Source organism: Nymphalis io, chromosome 2, assembly GCF_905147045.1.
Source record: "Nymphalis io chromosome 2, ilAglIoxx1.1, whole genome shotgun sequence".
In the NCBI taxonomy this organism is placed as follows: Eukaryota; Metazoa; Arthropoda; class Insecta; order Lepidoptera; family Nymphalidae; genus Nymphalis; species Nymphalis io.
Window position 1 is genome coordinate 1,507,431 of NC_065889.1, and position 23,813 is coordinate 1,531,243.

At 32.7% G+C, this 23,813-nt stretch overlaps 1 protein-coding gene across 2 annotated transcripts; it reads left to right on the plus strand.

Moving 5' to 3' along the window:
* The first annotated feature begins 369 nt into the window (after positions 1 to 369).
* LOC126777252 (amidophosphoribosyltransferase-like) lies at positions 370 to 23,377 on the plus strand. 2 transcript variants are annotated; one of them, XM_050500259.1, is made up of 14 exons: positions 370 to 526; positions 9,324 to 9,517; positions 11,451 to 11,559; positions 14,373 to 14,519; positions 15,330 to 15,453; positions 16,343 to 16,473; positions 16,833 to 16,951; positions 17,930 to 17,965; positions 18,576 to 18,665; positions 19,118 to 19,276; positions 19,676 to 19,803; positions 19,960 to 20,181; positions 20,510 to 20,630; positions 21,478 to 23,377. In XM_050500259.1, exons 2-14 carry the CDS (start codon positions 9,331 to 9,333, stop codon positions 21,630 to 21,632), a joined length of 1,728 nt encoding a protein of 575 aa, XP_050356216.1. In that variant the 5' UTR covers positions 370 to 526; positions 9,324 to 9,330; the 3' UTR covers positions 21,633 to 23,377. The 2 variants fall into 2 exon arrangements, with proteins under 2 accessions (XP_050356216.1, XP_050356223.1); XM_050500266.1 differs by lacking the exon at positions 17,930 to 17,965.
* Positions 23,378 to 23,813: the final 436 nt, after the last annotated feature.

The following is a 23,813-nucleotide window of genomic DNA, read 5'->3' on the forward strand; positions in this document are numbered from 1 at the left end:
ATTATATTGGATAAACTAGACTTATAATAATAACTATTATTGAATACATATGTTTGTATGAACTTATTAAAAAAAAACTAATATTACAATTATTTGTATATGTTATAGACTTATAATTGAACTGTTATACAAAACGTAAAAAAACTAAGTTTCTATAAAATATAAAAAAGAACAATGTGTCCTATACGATGGGATACGTGAACAATATAACAAACTCATATTCGTGTATGAAATTATGTTCAATAATAATAATAAGATAAAAATTTGCAATTTCGTCATATTAAAAATTGAAATCAAATATATGATATAGTTTCAAAATCATCTAGTCGCAGTATTGCTGTATCTGTTTCAGTCGCTCAAAACGTTTGCTCAGTCGCACGCGCAGTTGCTTTCAATTCAAATTCAAATAATGTATGGCCATTCAATTATTTCTTGATACTTGTCACTCAACTACGCTCGGACAAGATCGTTGTTGTTTTTAATTATAACTCAGTTTGGTCTAATTGTGTATAGTTTTATAACTAAGGTACGTTGAATTTATTTTTTTACTTTAATAAAACCTTTTTAAAATCAGCTGTTACATACAGGTTAGTGTAAAAAAAGTAAATAAATTAATTACGCGACGAGATTTGATATGTCGATATTCTATATGAAGTCTTGTAATAATGGTGTGGTTTTTAATTGCTACGGTTATTTCGTTGATTGCTTGCGGAATCCACATGGTCGGTTTTCTGCGCAGAATCATCAATTAAGTAATTCAATTGATTTCAATACAAAGAATCGGATGAGGCATTTCATAAGAAAAAAACATGTTTATTTGTTTATAATTTGAATATTGAACTACTACTATATATTACCTAATGTCTTTTTCAGTCAATATTTATTACAAGTCGGGAAAATCGTGGTTAACTTAAGGGTTAACTTTTTATACTGGCCAATATGAATGTAACGTCATTTAAACAATATTAATACAATAATATAAACATACTATAAGATCTGATTGTCATACATTCTGTATCTGTAATCATAAAATTTCACTTAACATGCACTACAAAAAACAGAACTTATGAAATAATTATGTTTAAATAAAATGCAATAACAATAAATTATAAAGTACAATATAATTTCACTTCTTTACTTACAGCAGTAATTATAAAGTTAAAATTATGTCAAGGCTAAGATAATCTTTGCACATTACCGTTAAAGCCACATCAGATAAAAATTTAAAATCTATAATATTTATAGTTAATGCCGGTTCACAATAATGTACTTACTATCTTCCTTATCAAAGAGTAATAAAAGTTATTCTTTGATACTAGTAGAACTAGTATCATATCATGTTAAATGCCATTATATTATTAAGACTAAATTCTTTTTTATACTAAACCGCCATATAATAAACAAATCTTTAACCTTAAATGATGTTCATGCAGTCTATGGATACAAATAAAGATAACAAATAATGTATAAATAAACTCGTTAAATTATATTACTTATGATTTAGTAAATTTTGTTTTTATGTAAAACATGGAATATTTAATTAAATTCTTTGCTTAATGGTTTTTAGTTGCACCTATTAGGTACAAATTGTGTTGAATATTTTCTCAGAACAAGGAATGAATAAAAATTCAATCCATCTATATAGTTGAAGTCGTTAATTGAATTATTTGTTGTTGTAGTATTGTATAGATTAGACATTTATAATCAATGAGTACAAGATAAGGATTCTTATCTGATGTAGTAGATCTGGTGTTCCATGTTAAAATACTTGTACAAATCTATCTTCATTTCAGTTGGTGTTGCCGTTTTAAATAAATATGAGAGGTCACAACATATACTGACATTTATCAGCTTATGAAACATTTATAATTCCACACACTGCCATTGCACAAACCGAATATGTTATGGACACACTTAACATCTTAGTATCTGCTTAGTGCACCACTTACCATTTATATGAGAATATAGCAATACAAATTATTACTGATTGGCAATAAAGGAATAGATTAAATTTGGTAGTACTTATTTAGACGGCCTTACACAATACCCTACACCAAGTAAACTAGGTTGAAATTGATATGATCAACGACTAGGTAATATGTATATATATACCAGCTTACCATATTTATTTTATGTGTCTAAATATTCATTTCCTGTATAATTAAATATGGATTTCTTAAAATCATTATAATTAAATTAAAGAAGTGTATAATGTATATAATTATTGTTCAAATAATTCTGATAATTAACAGCAAACAGTAAAACCGACTTATAATTATATCACATTGTAGGCATTAATATGGATAGTTTTAAATATAACTAGTCTGTCTGTCCATGAGACTTGCTTGATCTGGAAAACTAATTTGTGAAGACAGAGGTGTTCAAAACCATAGATTTCTTAAGTGATAATAATAAGTGACAATTATTATCTATATTTATCCTTCTTCTCACATATGTTACAATGGCAATTGGTCTGCTGCCCAAAGTTTGCCTGGAAGAGATCACGATTTTGTGATTTCCGTTTGTCGTAACTAATGCATTTTTGAATATTCCTACCATTTTTTTGTGTACATGTGTATAAAACGTTACCTTAACTGGAATGCAACATAAAGTAAATAAATAAATCGAGGCGTTTGTGTTCCATTTGCATCTGTCTGGTCATTCTTCTGTCTATTGCATCATATGCCAGTGGTTGCCATCCTTAGGGGCTTGTGGGTGCTAAATGAGGTGGCGATACAATTACAAAATTAGTTAGTCAAATTTACTGTTGTACCAATATTTGCTGAACACTGAATTTCAGTATTTATAATTGAATGAAAATCTTGGAATAATAAAAAGGCGTCTTAAACATTTTTGCAAAACTACTTGGGTTGTCACTGTCATACTTCTATTTTGATCATAAACCTGGCGTATCAGATGTAATATCTGCTTTAGTATAAAAAAAATTATTTATCTTCATTTTAGTGTAAAGAGATATAGGAGATGTGTAGGAGGCGAAATAGTAACCAACGGTGGATTGCTATTTTTTTTTTTTTTTTTGTATTCGCCGGGAGGGCAAATGACTCTACTCCACCTGATGGTAAGTGGTAGTAGAGTCCAAATGCGACGACGGCCAGTACAGACGGGAAAAACGTTCTGCACTAGCCGCCTTCGCCTTACCGGCCCGCAAGATGCCTCTTCACGCCTCGTTTGAAGGAACTGAGTTATTGTTATTGTTATGAGTTATTGTTGCAACGGTAATTATCACTATATAACGGTGACGGTGTATGTGTTATATATATCATAAGTAGGGTTTTTTTAATAGAATAAGAAGGCAAATGAGCATATGGGCCACCTGATGGAAAATGGTCCCCAACGCCCATAGAAATTGGCATTGTAAGAAATATTAACCATCGCTTACATCACCAATGCGCCACCAACCTTGGGAACTAAGATGTTATATCCCTTGTGCCTGTAATTACACTGGCTCACTCTATCTTCAAACAGGAACACAACAATACCAAGTACTGCTGTTTTGCTGTAGAATATCTGATGAGTGGACGATACCTACACAGACGAGCTTGCACAAAGCCGTACCACCAGTTGTCCTCAAAGCTCCGAAAAATATTTACATAGCAGCAAATGCGGCCTTGAGTCAAATGATTGCTGCACAGACATATCGTCTACATCATCAATAGACTTACTAACTAAATAAGTTTTTTTTAACAAGCCATATTGCTTTATACGTAGCTTACTTTAACCGCCACGATTAATACATATTAGTGAAGTATTAAAATCATATCGTCCTACAATTCAGAGCTAATGTGCCTAGTGGCTAGTTTTAAGTTGTCTTGTCATTTGTTCTTGCGCGTTGTTCAAATTATATTGCGCATACACGTTTGCGCAATATAATTTGGTCCACTGTTGTACAAAGATCGGACAAGAGTATATAATCATCTTTCACATCTACATAAGTGAAACTGTGGGTGGCAACCCAGTTTCATTTTCTTAAACAAACCAGTCCTGTCATATACCTGTATATACTATGTATATATTTACGTATATTTTTTTACGTTATAACGCCTACCTACCCTCCAATCACCCAATGTGTTCATAAAATTTAGAAATTGGTCCCTGGAAAATATGTGCCGAAGTTTATATATTATTTTCTTTGTCACAAGAATTGAATGTGTATTTTAAATATTATTGATACAAAAAATAATTGTTAAAAACTTAACGAAACGAAAAAAAAAAAACACATTTTTTAAACCATGAATAATGAATAATGAAGCCAACCACAAATAGAAAAATATTTCTTTTCGTAGACAAAGCCAACGTTGAATTTTTTTTACCAAACATTGCCTATTTAAACTTCAAGGTTTGTTCCATATCAATTACATATATTGTTTACGAAAAATAATACGTAATTTATGCTTTCATTAAAACTTTACATGATATACGAAAAATATTTATATAAACATAACATGTAAAGAACATCTGATAATTAATAGAGATTTCTATAAACATTAAATTAATAACATGATGCAATACATGTATATGAAAAATAATGTTTGCGCTAGTTTGTACGTAAACAATAATAAGGTATTATCAGTAAGCCGGGGCGAATGTGTTATTGGCCCACATTCCGTGGCCTGGCAGTCAAAAGGTCTGTACAGTAAGAGATTTAATCGACTTCGGTTATTACATAAAGATTCTGAAAGCTTTTCATTATCCAATTTATATTGGCTTAGGATCTCATGGCTGATAATAATTCTAAATTATTCAACGCATTTGCTACATTAATTTAATTGAAATAATTAAGTGACGCCGGGTTTTATGATTAGTCTGAATCAGTTTCATTTGTACTATTTATAAAACTGTATATTAGTAATCTATTTGAAATGTTTTGGATATATACCGTAAACCATTTATGAGTGATTAGAACTGAATGGAACGGAATGGAATAAAAAATTTAATAAAACTGGATTTAAATTAAATATAATAAAGGTATGTTACTATTTTATTGTATATATTTACTTTTAATATATATTTTAAAAATTTAAAGCGAAATTGTTCTTTTCCGGATTTTATACTTGTGTAACATTACATTTTAAAAATTAAACTATTACAAAATATAATCTAGTTATAAAACACCTGTTCAGGATAAAAGAACATTTATGTTATTATTATAAAATTCCTTCTGTTTCTGTATATCATTATATAATACCGATTGTTTGTTATATAAGATCTTTCATCATTCTAGTCGTACTTAGCTAGCGTGATTTATATCTTATTTCGGCAATTACGCATATTGTAAACAAACTGTAGCTGGCCATGAGAATATTAAACATTGCTGATATTATTGTCATCATATTTTACACGACTCAATTACATTTATCCTGGAGTAGTTTTTTTTTTCAGAAATTACTTTTGCAATTTAAAATAGGCGAAGGAATCTAATGTAAGGCAAGTCGGTCTTAGTCCTAGACGAATTACAGTCGTAATATTTAAAAAAATATATATTTCTAGTGTAATATTTAAGTATAATTTGTTCATGGAGGCACTTATAAATACTAAAGAATCGTCATAATGTGTGAACGCTTGTATTTTAGGCTGTCAGGCAATTGTCGAACATACATTTATAGTATTTTTTTTTCATTCTATAGTTTAAGTTTACGAATGACTTTTGGTATACAGCTTAAATAAATTACACTAAATTTATTTTTAATATAAAATCATCATTTTTAATTTATACTGTATTAAATAAAATAAAATTTTAGTCGCCAAACTACTGATGCAACTTTCTCTGTACAATTTTAACTTGTATTCTACTAATTTTAAACTATAATTACTGCACTTTTTTTTAAAAACGACTGCGACTTTAAACTTTGTTTTACAGTTAACCTTAAATTTTTGTGTTGAAAAATTTTAATGTTCGTCAGCGTGAGAAATGCCTGCAAGTATTTCTATAAATAGCATTGAAGTTTCAAGAGATAATATTTATATTATTATGTACGCAGAATTTAGACCTTATCATCTATTTGTTTATAGTGATGCTGTTGTGGAAAGATACTCGTAATGTCATAAGATAACTGACCCCCTGCGGCTCAGGCGGTACACGATGACGACACATGAGAGAGAATTGCAGGCACTTCATATAAAATAAATGTATTGGTATATATTCAGTTATAAATTTCCTTATGGTAGTGTATTTTTATAAACTTTAGAGACAATGGTTAGTCATACTTGATTTGTTAATTTTAACATAACTTGTTTTTAATATTCAAAATGATTTCGAAGTTATTGAACAATATAATATTTTCTCTCTAATATCATGTTTAACTAGGAACACGTATAATATCAGTTATTTAAAAACAATTATAATAAAGCTACATACACACATAAAAAGTTAAGTAACGTATACAATATAACACTACCTGCGCGTCGCCCGTGTGTTAGGGGAGGGGGGTGTGGGGGGTCAAAGCGTTACGGTTGCATGCGCAAGTGATCCCGTGGCGCTCCTCGTTAAGACGGACAGGTTTCCGCTGATTTTTTAATGTTCGGGGCGCATTCGGCGCCTTGGACACCGGCGAGCCTCAAATACCCCCTACTATTATTACTATTGTTATAAATACACAATTAAATATTAATTTTTAAATGTGTACGAAACGTTTAATATTTAACGCTGCGTTCATTCGTTTCCGATGCATTACATTTTTAATGTCAATGGTTATAAATTTATCGGAGATTTTTCCTATTGTTTATTTTGCCCTTAAATGTAGATCAAGTATATATAAAAATATATTTTTTTTATATTGTCCGTTTTCATAGACAGGCGATATTAAAAAAAGTTACTAAATTAATAATAAATAAAGTACTTTACAGTATATAAAAGAAGTTTTAGTTAAAATAAATTATTGCAATTTACGTGATTGCCGTGTATGCAATTATCTGTAAAACATGAACGCATCTCGTGCAGGTATATAACATATCTCCTCATGCCGTCGTTAATCATAGTAAGGTCGCCAAGAAGCAATTATGTAATTAAACACTACATTAGCATGTGTAGCATATCAATATAGGTTATAATTAGCTAGTATCAATGTTCGGGAAATCTTTTAAGTTTATTTTAGTTTCTATAAACAAATTTACTTTTTTTCTTTTTTACTTTTTTGGCGCGTAGGCGCAAATTATTCTGCCAATTTCACCTATTAAAGGACGACACATAAGAGATCTATCTGTTTCAAATTTTGAAGTGCTTAATGATGATGAGTAGAAATTTAATATAAACAATATTTATTACAATAAAAATTTTATTTTCTTTTCACCCAAATAGACTTCAGTTTTTTTTTAAATTGAGTTAATACTTTTCGACTAAAATTGTGGACATTTAAAATTTTATAACAAAACTAAATAATATGAAATCAGTTTTTGTCATTTATCAACTAAGTTCTTACTAAAATTAGATACATCATTTTTTGCTGAAATTAAAATCGACCTTGACAAGTTATTTGATCGGTGTTATAGTCATGTACAACATAACATAAAATTGTTTTTATATATTGAATAAATATTTTTATAGATGTAAATATTTCTTCTAATCATTTAGCAACAATGCGGCCTTTGGGCAAATGACGTCACAGAGCGTATGTGGGTCTAATTTTGCGACACATTTCGAACATGTTTTGATGACCTCAAAAACGTAATGCTGATCTTTTATTTCGTTAAAACACAATGTTTCGAGTATTGCAATAGAGACCAGTTCTGTTTGTGTGACAGCTGGCTTTTAAAAAAAATTGTTTGTCGATTTATCAGTTTAATAATATTTATATTTATTTCGTTGGTGGTTGCGTCAAATATAATCTCGTGTTGTTTTACGTTCTTGGTTAGTTACTGCGGGTCAGTGATACGCTTTGTCGTTGTTTGATATTATATTAATGAGTACGAATTCGTTTTGATTCATTTTCTAATATTTTAAGTGAGTTGATTGTATGACAATTAATTATTATCAATCATAACCTAATGATTGTTAAGTCAGTTTAGTTTTATTAATTAATCATAGACAAAATATTTTTTATAGTATCGATAAATATTTATACCGTTTTTTAAATTTCAATTTTTTTTTAATTATAATATTTTTTCTTAATCTAACCCTTTGAGGTCGGCGCAAAGTGTTAACACACTTAATATAAATGATTGGATTTTTATAACTGGCAGCGTGCTTTGCATCTAATAAAGAGAATGGTGTCGCATGGGAATGATGGTGTCCCATTCAAATAAAACGATCAAGAATTATTCTATCAAACTTACGAATTAATTCATTTTTCAAAATACCGTACTTTTTATTCAAAACCTTATCAAAAATCTTCTTGGGTTTTCCAAAATGAAATGATGGCTATGACAATACTGTTACGGTTCATTTCCATACGTTGCTCTAATTGCGTACAATATGGGTGGATGCTTATCCCAAAAAAATCCTTAGTTGTCTTACACGACAGTAAGAGTTTGAGTGGATCTATACTTAACAAGAAACCACACCGCAATACAGCCGTAGTGGCTCATAATACATTTCTTGTGCTAGAATATATTAAGTTAATGTGAAGTTTTTATCTTATGAAGTTGCTCAAAGGCTGTACCATTACAATTTCGTCTTTAAACTAGCATATCTATAGGAATAAGCAGTCGTTCTTTAGAGTAGTCAGTGTTACAAAAATTCGAAGTCATATGAGTTGTTGAGGCTTCTTATGACACAATAATAGATGCCCTTAACACAAAACCCTACTTGGATCTACGGCTTAATGGTTGTGGGGCTCACTTCTACTCAGCTGGAAACCGCACGGCATCACGAATACGTTAATATTTATGCTTTGCACGATGTGTCAGATATTTGTAAAAGTAATATTATTTGAGTTGGTTTGATGTCGTATTATTCTTTAAAATAAATTATTCATTATGATTCGGTTCACAATAAGTTATATGTATTGTACATCGAATAGTAATGAAAATTATATACTATTATGAGCTCGTCAACTATCGTCACCCAAACTTCACTCGATACTATAAAATAGTACTTGATGCTATTCCAAATATATATGTTGGAAAAAACATTTTTAGAATCGGCGTTAATGTTAAAAACATTGGTTTAATTATTATTAGATCTCGTAATTCATTTGCAAAGTCGCATTCCAGTTCGAACGAGGCGCACTTTCTTAACACGTTACTTTTACTATCCTTAGAATATAAAGTAGATCGAAAACACTAACCGATGTTAGAAAGTCAAAAGTTATCCGTTCGAATTTGTTTAACCTTTAATTCTATGTTTAAAAATTCGTTTTTTTTTACAGATCAAACATGGACGGTCCCGCAGGACCATCGCCATGTCAGTTACGAAAGGGAAGAGGAGAAACCACAAATATCACAGAAAGATTGAGTGTCAATGACAGTGACAATTGTCAGAATGACAGCTGTCAGTGTGACAGAACACAGAGTGAAGTCAAAATAAATAGTAAGAGGTTTGGCAGGGGAGCGGTAGAATCAGGTATGTATTCACATACTATGTGGTGCTGTACCATATGTTGTTATGTCGTTGTATTAAAAATACATTTTTTTAATCACGATTATTCGATCGACTATTTCTCCGCAAAATTATTATAATTCGCGATCTCATAGTTATTAATATCATTCCTAATACTGCTTAAAGACCAAAAGTTAGAACAAAACCCCGACGTAAGTTAAATGATTTACAACTTTTGGTCAATAAAAGTTTGGTAGATAGCATATATTCCAAAAGTGTGTCAAACGCAAGATTCGAATACATCCTTATCAAAATAGTTGCAAAATTTAAACAAAATAGATACGAACAGATGTTCGTTATCAGGTCCCGAGAATGCCCAGCTTATCTCTGGACTATTAGTGTTTTTCTTTGATATGACCTCTGTATGTTTCATCATTTTTATTAATAAATTCGTTTTTAACTTTCGTGTGTGATATATTTGTTTTTTGTAAACAAGCCGTTCACGTTGATATTGCTTATATACTTTGGATAGGGTAGGCGAGTGTGTGAGGTCAACAATGATCAAATAATATATGCAATATATACAACTACGCTGGTTATGAAATCTGCTGCAAGAATTAAAAATCTAATTGCCCTGAAAAAATTCGTTTTAAGGGCTATTATTGGCATAATATTCTAATCATAACATATTAAATCAAAACATATTTTTATTCGATTGCGCTCTTAGTCATTTTACAGTATTATAATGATGGAAAGTTACCAGTAACAGCCTGTTAATGTCCCACTGCCAGGCTAAGGCCTCCTCACCCTTTTGAGGGGAAGGTTTGGAGCTTATTCCACCACGCTGCTCTAATGCGGGTTGGTAGAATACAAATGTGGCAGAATTTCAATGAAATTAGATACATGCAGGTTTCCTCATGATATTTTTCTTCACCGTTAAGCACGAGATGAATTATAAATACTAATTAAGCACATGAAAATTCGGTGGTGCTTGCCCGGGCTTGAACCCACGATCATCGGTTAAAATTCACGCGTTCTAACCACTGGGCTAGCTCGGCTTCCACTAGGCCATCTCGGCTCGGAAAGTTACCACTGGTTCAAAATAAATACTTCACCGAGGAGAACCGAGACAAGAAATTCAGTAGTTGCTCGTTTCTTTATTTAAAATCACAATTATAAAATAGGTATGTAGTTTTATAATTGTGTTAATAATTCAAGGGTCCTAGTAGAATTATAGCTTAAATATTATACCTGTTTTCACCCGTTATTTAGAACTGTAGTTCTTAGTTATAAAAAAGTAGCATGCCTTGTCTACAAGCTTGCTTTATACCAAATATTATCAAAATCCGTTCAGCTGTAAAGCAAAACCGACAGATATTTACAAAAAAGTTTGTATCATAAAAAGTAGCTTTTTATCAAAAATACATTAAGTATATACCGTAACAGCCTGTGAATGTCCCACTGCTGGGCTAAAGGCCTCCGCACCTCTTTTTGAGGAGAAGGTTTGGAGCTTATTCCACCACGCTGCTCCAATGCGGGTTGGTGGAATACACATGTGGCAGAATTTCAGTGAAATTAGACACATGCAGGTTTCCTCACGATGTTTTCCTTCACCGTATAGAATGGGATGAATTATAATCACAAATTAAGCACATGAAAATTCAGTGGTGCTTGCCCGGGTTTGAACCCACGATCATCGGTTAAGATTCACCCGTTCTTACCACTAGGCCATCTCGGCTTTTTTTTAAGTATATGTAATAACTAAAATATCTCAAAGTGATATACTAACATCCATTCTGTATTTGAATTAGAGAAACATTGTAGGATATGTTAAATGGATCTTTAAAACAATTTAAGAAATATCGTCAAGATTGAGAAGGAGAAAGGGAGAGAGAGAGAAAGGACGACATTGTCTCTTTCAGTATAATGAAATGTAGAAGATTTTTCACTGTTTTAGGTTTAACACACGAATGCGGCGTGTTCGGTGCAATCGGCACAGGAGAATGGCCGACACAAGTGGACGTAGCACAAGTTATATGCCTCGGGCTTGTCGCGCTGCAGCATCGGTAAATATATTAATACATAAATAAATGATTAACTAATAATATTTGAAATAATACTTTATTCAAGATAAAGGATTACACATACATATTGATTGTCAAACGATAGAATAAATAAATAACAATTTTTTTTCTTAATATATTACCCTACGTCCTGAAAGTATTACCATATCGCAACCCAGAAATGTAATGCAATTATCTGTCTGCAAACGCTTGACATAAAATTTGTTGCTTCAGTACAGATAACAAATAAAATAAAAAAATATAATTACAACGAAATTATCGCGTAAAATTGTTACTTGCAAAGTTATATTATACTCATATAATATTTGTCTCTAGCGAAGATAAAAAATACTTCAATTACACGCTCCGTTACACTCGTCCTGTTCTGTAGCCAAATCTACAATAGATTAATAGATATTTAAATGCCGCAAAGACCGTGTTTTTTTACAAGCTAACCTATTTCAAATAAAATTCAAAGATATAGATAGTTGAAAAGGAGTAGACTAGATTAGCAGTAATGCTAGGATATTGGTCTGGTGGGTCAATCTGTAATTTGGCGCGATATAGTCTCACTTATTGGTATAAATGTATGAACGCTCCTGTCACATCACAATCAAATTCCCATTTAAAAAAGTAAATGCTGCTTAAAAGTCACTTCTCCTTAAGCGAAAAAGATTTGGAGCTTATTTCATCACGCTACTCAAGTGCTTGTTGGAATCGAATGTGAAAGAAATCCATCTCGCACATGCAATGTACCTCAAGATTTTTTTCATCACAGCTGAGCATGGAAACTGGAGCTACCAGATTGGGAGACTAAAATATGTAGACAAAATTGAAATAAATAGCTATTTGAATAAACATGGAAAAATATATACTATTTAAATTAGTGGGCTATAACATTATTAAGACATAACTAATTTAACTATACATCATTTGTAGGTTGCCAATTGTATTCGGTCTTTACCATCAATACGAACCCTTTATTAATATTAAAAAATGATTGAAATTTCGAACAATTTACATTAAAATTCAGTCTCTTGCAATTTGTGGGTCGAAATATGAAAGCGTGCGGCAATTTTAAATTATTATTTCGTGTAGAAATTTCCGAGAAGCTCCTACTTAGCCTATCATTGTTTATTATGGATTTTGTTTGGAGTCTGTGGAGATCTTGTAAAATTCCTGGAGAATCCGGACGAATCTCGCAACTATCTGGCAACACAAGCTGAAATCCGCAATCTTCGATTAAGATCTTTTAGAATTCACCTAGGTTACTGTCCCATCTGGGTACTTCTAACAAACGCTTTTGATGAGAACTGTCTTTAAGATTGGTAACAAAGTCAGGACAAGTCTATTGCGGTCTTGCGACAGTATCTGACCGCGATAACCGCAATATCATTACAAAAAGAAAACCAAACTAAAGTCTCATTACGCAAAAGTACAGTCACATCTATGTTGTAATAAAGTCTTTGTAAGTGTTTTATTACGTAACGCTTTCAAATTCGATTCTTGATCTTATTGAGAACATGTGGTTCTGGTAATAAAATACGTTTAACAGAATACATTAGTTTGTACGTATGGGCCATAATATTATGTATAGACAACAACGACGTCAAATATGTGGAGATGTGTTTTCAAGAAAAAACAATTTGGCGACACCTGCAATATTTAAAATTAAATAGTAAGTTATTAATATGACGAGGTCAAAATAAAAAAATTACGACGTACGACGTCAAAGAATGAACTAAAAAGTAAAAAAAATATAGTCAATATTACTCGGAATTATGTAAGGGTTCTAACGATAGCCCAAACATCCAAATTTATTCAGGCATTATAAAGTTATGGTGGAGTAAAGAAACTCATACATGAACCCAAAAAACATTACACTCCGTTTTTGAGCAGTCGTGTAAAATGCCATTAAAAATAAGCTCTCAATGTCGAAATTATACGTATTATTTTTCTTCAATTTTTGTCACAAATAGTCATTAACATTGTAATATAATTTATTTAGAAATACAAAAAGTTAATTCTTGAATTCGCAAAACATTAAAGGAATCAAGAATATTGTGCTACGTGCGTGATATTGCCATACAATATTTATTTATATAAAGATAATTTTTATAAGAAATATAGACATAACTATGTTTTATTGTTTAAAGGTGTATTTAATTCGCCTCCGATATTGGTAACATATCATTTTACTCGAACCGAATAACATTTTTTTCCATAATTTTCGACCAGGTGCTTGATTTGTAATAATAATATCATTTTAAATTAAAACATTGAATATATGTACTTGACATTATATCCGTAATCGTTAGCGTGAACTTTTAACACGGAGATAAATGTTTTTTAAAAAAAACCTTGGTTAATTGGAATTATTAAAAAATATTTTTGTCTTAATGTAAATTATTAGATTAGGATATATATAACCCTTATATATAATACTTTAACAAGCATGTAGTATAAAGCAATGCAATTTAGTGTTATTTCATATATTTAACCCATTTTTTTCTATTATGGTATATACAATTGGACATATATATCTATTTAAGTCTATATTTCAATAATGATGTAATTTTATAATGTTATGATAAACATTAAATTCTGTATTTAGAGAGAGAATTAATGAAAGAAAGAATGACAGGGGGAAAGAGAGAACGAGATCCAAAAGCATAAATTGCCTCATAGAGTACACACGAATTATTCCCTTATTTTATGTACAAACACATATAATAAAATATATATATATATTGAACACACAATTTAACTACACGAATTATAATTTTACCTAACTCCCGTGTTTTATTTGTTTCCAGAGGTCAGGAATCTGCGGGTATAGTGACGTCAGAGGGCAAGAGCGCGCGCACGTTCAACACACACAAGGGCATGGGCCTTATCAATAACATATTTAATGACGAAGCCATGAGGAAACTAAAGGGCAACCTTGGAATTGGGCACACGAGGTGAGCACCCCCTTGATCCTGACCCCAAAAAATAATTTGTCCTTCTAATGTTATTTTGATACTAATAAAATACTTTGAATTAAAATGATTCATACTTTTAACTTTTACATGTCTAATTAAGCTGGATAATTTACCGTAAGCAACAACTATTTATTTTATTACTTCTTATTCATATGAAAGAAAAAGATTAACTATTATTATTTAAGATTAGTGAGTTTCCGTTTCTACTCGGTCATCCCGAACCGGCGGTAGTTTAACTATTTCTACACAGTAGTACATGTTACTAGTGATTTGAACCCGCGACCATCAGATAAGTTGCATTGATTCATATCCGTTGGACAATATCGGCAGTTTTATGGCTCTCTTACTCAAATAACGACTTGATTAAATAAGACTTTTTTTGATTGCGATGATAGTAAAATTTCAAGGCCAATTAATATATTTTTCTTTTAAAGATACAAACTTTTTTGAAACAGTTAATTGTCATTATAATATGTTTTTAAATATTAATAATAATAATATAATAATAATATCCTGGAACATTTTTCACACACGGCCATCTGATCCCAAATTAAGCTTGTACAGAGCTTGTACTATGGTAACCAGACAACTACATACATACTTATATGGACAATTACACCCAGACTTGGGACAAATAGTCATGTTCATGCACACAAATATCTGTCCTGGGTGGGAATCGAACCCACAAACTTCGGCGTGAAAGGCAAGCATCTACCAACCACGCCAACCGGCTCGTCAAAATCAATGTTACTTTGCAGTATAATTGTAATGTTATATTTAAATGTGTAGGTACTCGACATCAGCGGCGTCCGAGGAGGTGAACTGTCAGCCGTTCGTGGTGCACACCGCGCACGGGGCGCTGGCGGTCGCGCACAATGGCGAGCTCGTCAATTGCAGCAGCTTACGAAAGATGGTACCACAATTATATATATGAATTAGCTTTATAGATGTAGTCCTTATTTAATGTGTTTAATCAAATCTTTATTATTGAATATATATAAAGTATAGATTAATTATATAGCCGAGATGGCATAGTGGTTAGAACGCGTGAATCTTAACCGACGGACGTGGGTTCAAATCCGGGCAAGCACCACTGAATCTTCATGTGCTTAATTTGTGATTATAATTCATCTCGTGCTTGACGGTGAAGGGAAATATCGTGAGGAAACCTGCATGTGTCTAATTTCATTGAAATTATGCCACATGTGTATTCTACCAACCCGCATTGGAGCAGCGTGGTGGAATAAGCTTCAAACCTTCTTCTTAAAAGGGAGAGGAGGCCTTAGCTCAGCAGTGGGACATTAATAGGCTGTTACTGTACTGTTACTGATAGATTAATTAGCGCTCTTGCTATTATCTACCAGTTCGCTCCGAAAAAATCTTTTTTCGTCTGTTATTTATTTTTGTGAAATGTTACAAATTATACAAAATCTGGGTACGACCATCGGAGGCAAAGCGAACGAACGATGGAACCGGACGGAGCAGCTAGTTCATGATAAAAAGAAAACTGATAGGAAGTGATCATCATCATTCATTGATTTTTAGTTTCACTACTTTAAGAAATAATAAGCATTCCTTAAAATTTCTTTGCATTGAAAATCTTAGGAACTAATATATTATGTCTCTTGTGATTGTAATTACTTTATTACATAAGCTCACTCACCTAATCCTACCATTTGGGAGTAGACCTATAATAAGTCACTTATTGATGACCGGGAGCTTTGTAAAAACTCATATGGGTGAGCTTTCACAAAGCCCTACCATAAATAAATAAACTGACACAGAAATATGACTGTTCACAGGTGTTAGGCCGGGGAGTGGGACTATCCACACATTCAGACTCTGAACTGATCACACAAGCCTTATGTCTCAACCCACCGGAGGGTGAAACCAATGGCCCCGACTGGCCTGCCAGGATTAATCATCTTATGAGGTAATGTAACAATAAATTTGCTCTTAATTTATCGCTGTTTTAATAATAAGTAATGTCAGGCTGTCTCGTTTGTATTTTGGCTAGCTTATAAGGCCGCAAAGCCCGAGGGCCTGGGTTCAAATATGTGATGTAGGCTGTAATCCTAACTAATATTAGAAATGCGACAATGAGTTTGTTTGTTACGCTTAACCGACCAGAATGATTTTTTGAGAAAAAGAAAGTAGTGCATAACACCCCCCCCCCCCTCCTTACCGTCAGACACTGGGGCAAAGATGCGGGCGGAAAGTAAATAATCTTTTTTTGAAAGCAATATTTATATCAAATTAATGATGTGACTAATATTTGACAATTTCTTTCAGGCTAGCCCCTCTCAGCTATTCCCTAGTAATAATGCTCAAAGACAAGATATACGCAGTCCGGGATCCCTATGGCAACAGACCGCTCTGCCTTGGCAAGATACTGCCATTGGGTTCCTCATGTGAGTACACATATATTTTATTAGTTAATTCCTGAACAACATTCTCTAACATGCAAATCGACGTCAATCAAAAAAAAAACCTCGAGGCCCCTTTTAATGGAAGGGCCTCATGTTTCAAGTAGTATAATAAAAGCACAGATTTTATAAATTTGAATGATATCGTCGGAGATAAGTTAAACAAACGCGGAGACGGGAACTTTTTTAATGGGATGTTTTATAACAATCATATTTTTATATTTAATCATGACCTTTGCCAGTCATTTGGTTGTGACCTTATATATTATCTCAATATATAATATTTCTGATACATAATGTTAATTAAACTGTTAACAATAAAATAATTTTAATTTATTTTCTGCTGAAATTTAATAATAATTATTAATACTATTAAACTTAGTTGCTATAACAGTAATTTTATTTTATAGAGTGGTAAATATTGTTTGTATGTATGTAGAGGATAATCTCTGGAACTGCCTAATCGATTCTTAAAATTCTTTAAATAATATAAAACTGTCCTAGATTAAATAGGATGATTTTAAAAATATAATAATAATGTTTCTGAGGGTTTCAGTTAGAAATTTTAATATTTATAAGCTGAATTAGAATATATATCTTGTAAATGTCCCACTTTTGGGCAGAGGGCTCTCCTCTCGAGGAAAAGGTTTGGAGCTTGTACGAACAAGCTGCTGGGCCTGGGGGATATACAGCAGATTTAATTACGAAGTTTTTGCACCGACAAACACGAAATATGTTATTTAAAAAAATTATAATTGAATAATAATTTTTGTAATGAAAAATGTAAAATCGATTTTTGATTAAAATCCACATGATCTAACCATTGATCCATATAGGCAGTATGTTGTAATGTCTTTGCATAAAATTTCTATTATTTTAAATTTCGAATACATCGCATGCAATGTCCACTTAATTTCTTCTGACCCATGTGACTGTAATCATTGTTTATCTGTACTTTTGCAGATGTCTACAAATCGTCATCATCGAAGCATGCGGCGGGTAATGCATGTTCCATTCATATATTCATAATCATTCATTATATATTTTCAATAAAAACATATACATTCTATTTCATGTTATACAAACATAGCCTACTATTTAAGCTATAAAAGCATATAGAGTGCACTCAGCCATATGTGCACATTGCAATGTCATATTGGCATATTACCATATTTGCTTTTAATACTCACTCACTCTGGTGTGAAATCGTTTGCATGTCCAATAGTGGTTTTTCATAAAAGAACATTCCATTAAAAAAAAAATCGTAAATCATTTGACGGACCGGTTGGCGTGGTTGGTTGATACTTTGCCTTTCACACCGATGGTCGTGGGTTCGATTCCAACCCAGGACAGACATTTGTGTGCATGAACATGTCTGTTTGTCCTGAGTCTGGGTATAATTATCTATATAAGTATGTATTTACAAAAGAAAAGTAGTATATGTAGTATAATAATCAATCAATTTAAATTGCACATTAAATTTCACACTTCACATTAGTGGTTTATTTTAATATTAAATTATGCATGAGAAGGTAATTTATATGATATTATACTTTGAAATATGTTTAATTTTTTGAAACTATTCATTTATATTGGAATATAATTGCAGTCCTTATGAACGGTTGCGCGAAGAACGGTGTGGAGGACAGGGCTGAAGGTTGGGTCGTCTCATCCGAGTCCTGTGGATTCCTTTCTATTGGTAAGTGAGGATAGTTATTCTTTTATTTAAAAAAAAACCATAAAATTGATTGTCATTGACAATGATTACATAAAAAAAGTGAAGAAATAACCTTTAAATGTCTGATTCGGCTAGTGCCGAGCCAAGAGAGTTTTTGAAAAGGTTTAGAGCGTATTTTGGGGCGCCATAGTTATTTAAGAATAATATCATACGATAACAATATTTTAAGCAGCCGTACTTTGTAATAATATTTTACATTTTCTAAGACAGAACAGACGCAATATCTTAGCTTCCATTGGCGGTAGCGTAAAACTGGAAATTTGGTTTTATTTTTCTCTCAATCCCAGTTTGTGGTGATACTTACCATAACGTGTTCAAGTGTGTCCGACCGCTTTCCTTTTCTACATATGATATCATCTAAAGTACTCTCTTGTATCGTTTGTAACCGTAACCTTGCCTGCGACGCCCTGCAGGCGCGCGCTACGTGCGCGAGGTGCTCCCCGGGGAGATCATCGAGATGTCGCGGCACGGCGTGCGCACGGTGGACGTGGTGGAGCGGCCGGCCGACAAGCACCAGGCCTTCTGCATCTTCGAGTACGTGTACTTCGCGCGCGCCGACAGCATCTTCGAGGGTAATATATATAATAGTAATGCACTTCTCTCCCGCCGACGCCGCCTCCCTCCCTTGTCGACATCGTTGGGCTCGCGTCTGCGGCGCAGATTCGATTAGTAGTAGTAGCGTGCAGCTGGCAAGTTGTGGGGACGCTCCTGTCTAGAAATGCACGTTCATCCGCTGGTTCTGCGTCTCTATTCGATCGTATCGATTAGAGTGAAAGAATACAGTGCTCTTGTGTTCGAGCACGCACTCGTGCACGTATAATATTCCCTAAACATTCGGCTAAGTTTGGCCGAAAAGTTTACAAATCCCGCCAAAATGATAACAGTGCCGATATAAATCACCCAACCTAGTGATGCCCTGCATTTTTTTGAACGTGCTAACTGTACTCGGCTAACGGTACTGTTCCGTGCAGGTCAGATGGTGTACTCGGCGCGGCTGCAGTGCGGGCGCATGCTGGCGCGCGAGTCGCCCGTGGACGCCGACATCGTGTCGTCCGTGCCCGAGTCCGGCACCGCCGCCGCGCACGGATACGCGCGACAGGTATATATTGACCATCTACTCCTTGAAAAATTCAACTGGAATAAAATATATTTAGATATTTGATATGTTCATTGGTCTCCTGTAAGGAAAGCATTGAGCTAAGTAGATTTATATTGCGTTGATTATTATTATTAATGTTTGTTTTGCCCTCGACAGTCGGGTATACCCTTCATGGAAGTCCTGTGCAAGAACCGATACGTCGGCAGAACGTTCATCCAGCCGTCCACGAGACTGCGTCAGCTGGGCGTCGCTAAGAAGTTTGGCGCGCTCTCGGAGAACGTGCGCGGGAAACGAATCGTTCTCATCGACGACTCGATCGTGAGAGGGAATACGATCGGACCGATTATCAAGTTGCTGAGGGATGCGGGAGCGGCCGAGGTGAGAATTTTATTAATATTTACCTCTTACTTTAAATTATTTTAGTTTGGGACACACACACAAACACACCCACCCACACGCGCACACACTTGCACGCGCACGCACACACATGCACGCGCACGCACACACACACACAAGTAAATGTGGAATACCTCAGTGGTTCTACTTACCATTGCGGTAGATTATAAGAAATATTAACCGTTCCTTCATCGCCAATCATGAGATCTTAAGACGTTTAAAGTGCTTATCTTAAGATGCTTTTATGCCTAAAAAGAAGAAAAGACTTGTAAAATGTAAATAAATCATTGAGTTAATATGCACATATCAGGTACACATCAGGATAGCATCCCCGCCCCTCAAGTACCCGTGCTACATGGGCATCAATATCCCAACGAGAGAAGAGCTCATCGCTAACAAAATGGACTCGTTTAAACTTGCTGAACATGTTGGTGTGTTGATTATTTCTCATATTAAAACATAAATTAATTCCTAATTCATTCGTTCCACCTTAAAAAGGGGTATAAAGCAAAATTACTAATCTTTTATTTGATTTTTTTTTTATGAATAAATCCAGTTTGTGTTTGATCAAAAACATAATAGAACAATTTTCCAGGTCCATTATATTTACGTTTTATACTCGTAATGCTAAGGTTATTAAGACATAAATAAGATAATTCATTATATTTATATATAATCTACGTTTGTTTGTCGATCAGTAGGGGTTTTATTATAAAAATAAACTTTATTTTTATTATCATAACGATAAAAAACTAGACAAGTTTACGGGAGCAAGTCAGACTTTTTTAAAAAAGATATAATATTTGTATTTTAAAATATTTAATTATGTTAATGGTCTAGTCGAATGTTCTTCCTTTTTTACAAATCGTTTCCCAAGACGTACGATCCCAAAGCATGGAATGACACAATGACTTACATTCCGCTGATTAAGCATTTACTTCTATTATCTTCATGCTCTGAGCTAACATAACTAGCTTTTAGACCTATTATGTTTATAAGTATATTCGCTTTTTATTGTTGATTTTAATTTTATTATCGACACTGAACGATTATGTGAAGTTTAAGCAACGTTTTTTTTGTAAGATTATATGTTTTTAGTGTGACATTTACAAATAACTTTATTTCAATTAATTCGCGTTTTCGTGTTCAATCATTACAATAACGATTGTGTCTTGACGATATACTTTCTTTGTCCTCACAATTTAAACAAGTCCTCGAAAGAGAAAGATAGAGAGGGAGAGAGAGAATTTGTCTGTTACTTTGTAATTAATACTACAGGCGCTGACAGTCTCGAATATCTCAGCGTGGAGGGTCTCGTGAGTGCAATCCACTACAACATGAAGGTGACGCCCAGCGACGGGGTGGGCGGGCACTGCACCGCGTGCCTCACCGGGGAATACCCGGGCGGCCTGCCCGATGACGTCGACTGGTGAAAATAGAACGTATTCTGTTTGGAGTAAGGAGCAGTTTCTCATAACGTAGCTGTAACAATGGCGCCGTTTTCGGCGGTACTATTAGTGAGTACGAAGCGATGTAGTTAAGTAGATCCACAGAGCAAAAACAAATGTGAAAAATAATATTTTTAAACTTTTCCTACACATAGATCACTACAGTACAAGTAATACTTAATAATCTGTCGACACCGTTTTTATATAGTCTGTGGTAATACTCAAATATTTGGAATAAATGTACAACCTATATTGTGAAAAAGGCACATGTTATATAATAATTTTATGGTAAATGATATAAGAAATACCTCTTATTTGATTATGATATAATAATACTTGAATGTTGCGTGTATTTTTAAAGGACAAATTAAATACTAAAATTGTTTTTTAAATTAGTAAATAACATATTTCTGTCCTTGGTATTGCCAATACGATTATATACTGTAATTTTTTTTTAAATATTGATTTTCTAGAGCATATAAAATTAAATTTTAATTCATATCAAATTGTTCTTCTTGCGTATCGATTTATAATAATAACGTATAAAATTAAAAAAAGAGTCATATATAGAGGTAATAAAGTACATATTAATTTGAAATAAAAAAAAATAATGAAATTAATAGGTTTTGCTGATTTTAAAACCAACCTCTTAAAATATTTAAGGGTTTCTAATAATATAATATTTACAGTTATGTCACTTGTCACTCGTGTTATTTAGGGTGATTTTTTAAACAATGTTGTCTTCTTCTTTTTAATGTCAAATATATGTTGACAGAAAGAGATATCAGTGTTTGACCAAACACCTGCTAAACAACGTTTATAAGTAAAGCCGTATATAACATAGCTAATAGGGATCAGATATTTGAATATCAGCCTCTGCATTTAGTTTACATTATAATCGTGTAATTTTAAATTTCGAAAAAGAAAATTGGAATTTATGTTTAGTTCTATTTTTAAAAATATTTGCGCATAATAATGTGTATTATATAATTTGAATATTTTTTTTATATAAATCTAATTCCTTTATATTTTAAGGTTGTATTTTAAATTTTATAGTTATAGATTTATTTCTTTTTTCGTCGTGCTGGTTTCGACGAATATTTTATTATTAATGTTTAAACATTTAAAAGGGTTGTTTTTCGCGCAATATCGTTGTATTAGTGAAACAAACAAGTTTATCCTTATTTTAAAGTTCCTTTTTATTGGCGTCCTTTTCCTTCATAGCGATATTTTACTTAGCGCGAATAAGACGTGTATACTGTATCGTTTATAGAAAATATTTTTTTTTATTTTACAATTGATTGAAAAAAATCATAATAACAATTATTGTTTAGATCAATCTATCAATTTTAAAAGGTCATAAGTACATTGATAAAAGAAAATTGTTATATTAATGACAATTATATTAAAAAACGTAATGTGCCGTGGATCTCATGATAACAACAAATAATTGTTTTTCGGAAAAGATATATATATATGGTCATTTTGTCTACGTAATAGGTCCACGGAAAATTACGTTAATGAAATAGAAAAATAAATTGTCAATCAAATATTATATAATTCGGTTGTCTGTTTTTCTATATATTTAAATAAGTTCTCGAATAGTGCCTTATCGAATAAGATAGATCTGAAATGTTTCCTGTCTTATTAAATATAACTTAGATTATTTACGTGTACATTCCGATGTTTTATTTGATAGAATTTATAATAAATAAATGTTTTAAGGACTCGTTTTATTGTTTTTATTACCTCAAACCCAGTGCATTAAACATTCCACTTCTGCGCAAGAGAGTATCCACCACGGTGCCTTATTAGATGTTAGTTACAAACGTAGAATTTCATCTGACACAATATGAAATTTTACTCACGATTATCTACTTTTTTTTAGAATAGGAAGGCGGACAAGCATATGGACCACCTGATGGTAAGTGGTCACCAACGCCCATAGACATTGGCATTGTAAGAAATGTTAACCATCGTTTACATCACCAATGAGCCACTAACCGTGCGAACTAAGATGTTATGTCCCTTGTGCCTGTAATTACACTGGCTCACTCGCCTTTCAAACCGGAACACAACAATACCAAGTACTGCTGTTTTGCGGTACAATGAATCTGATGAGTGAATATATAATGAATGAATATTGATGCTTAACATCAGGCAAGT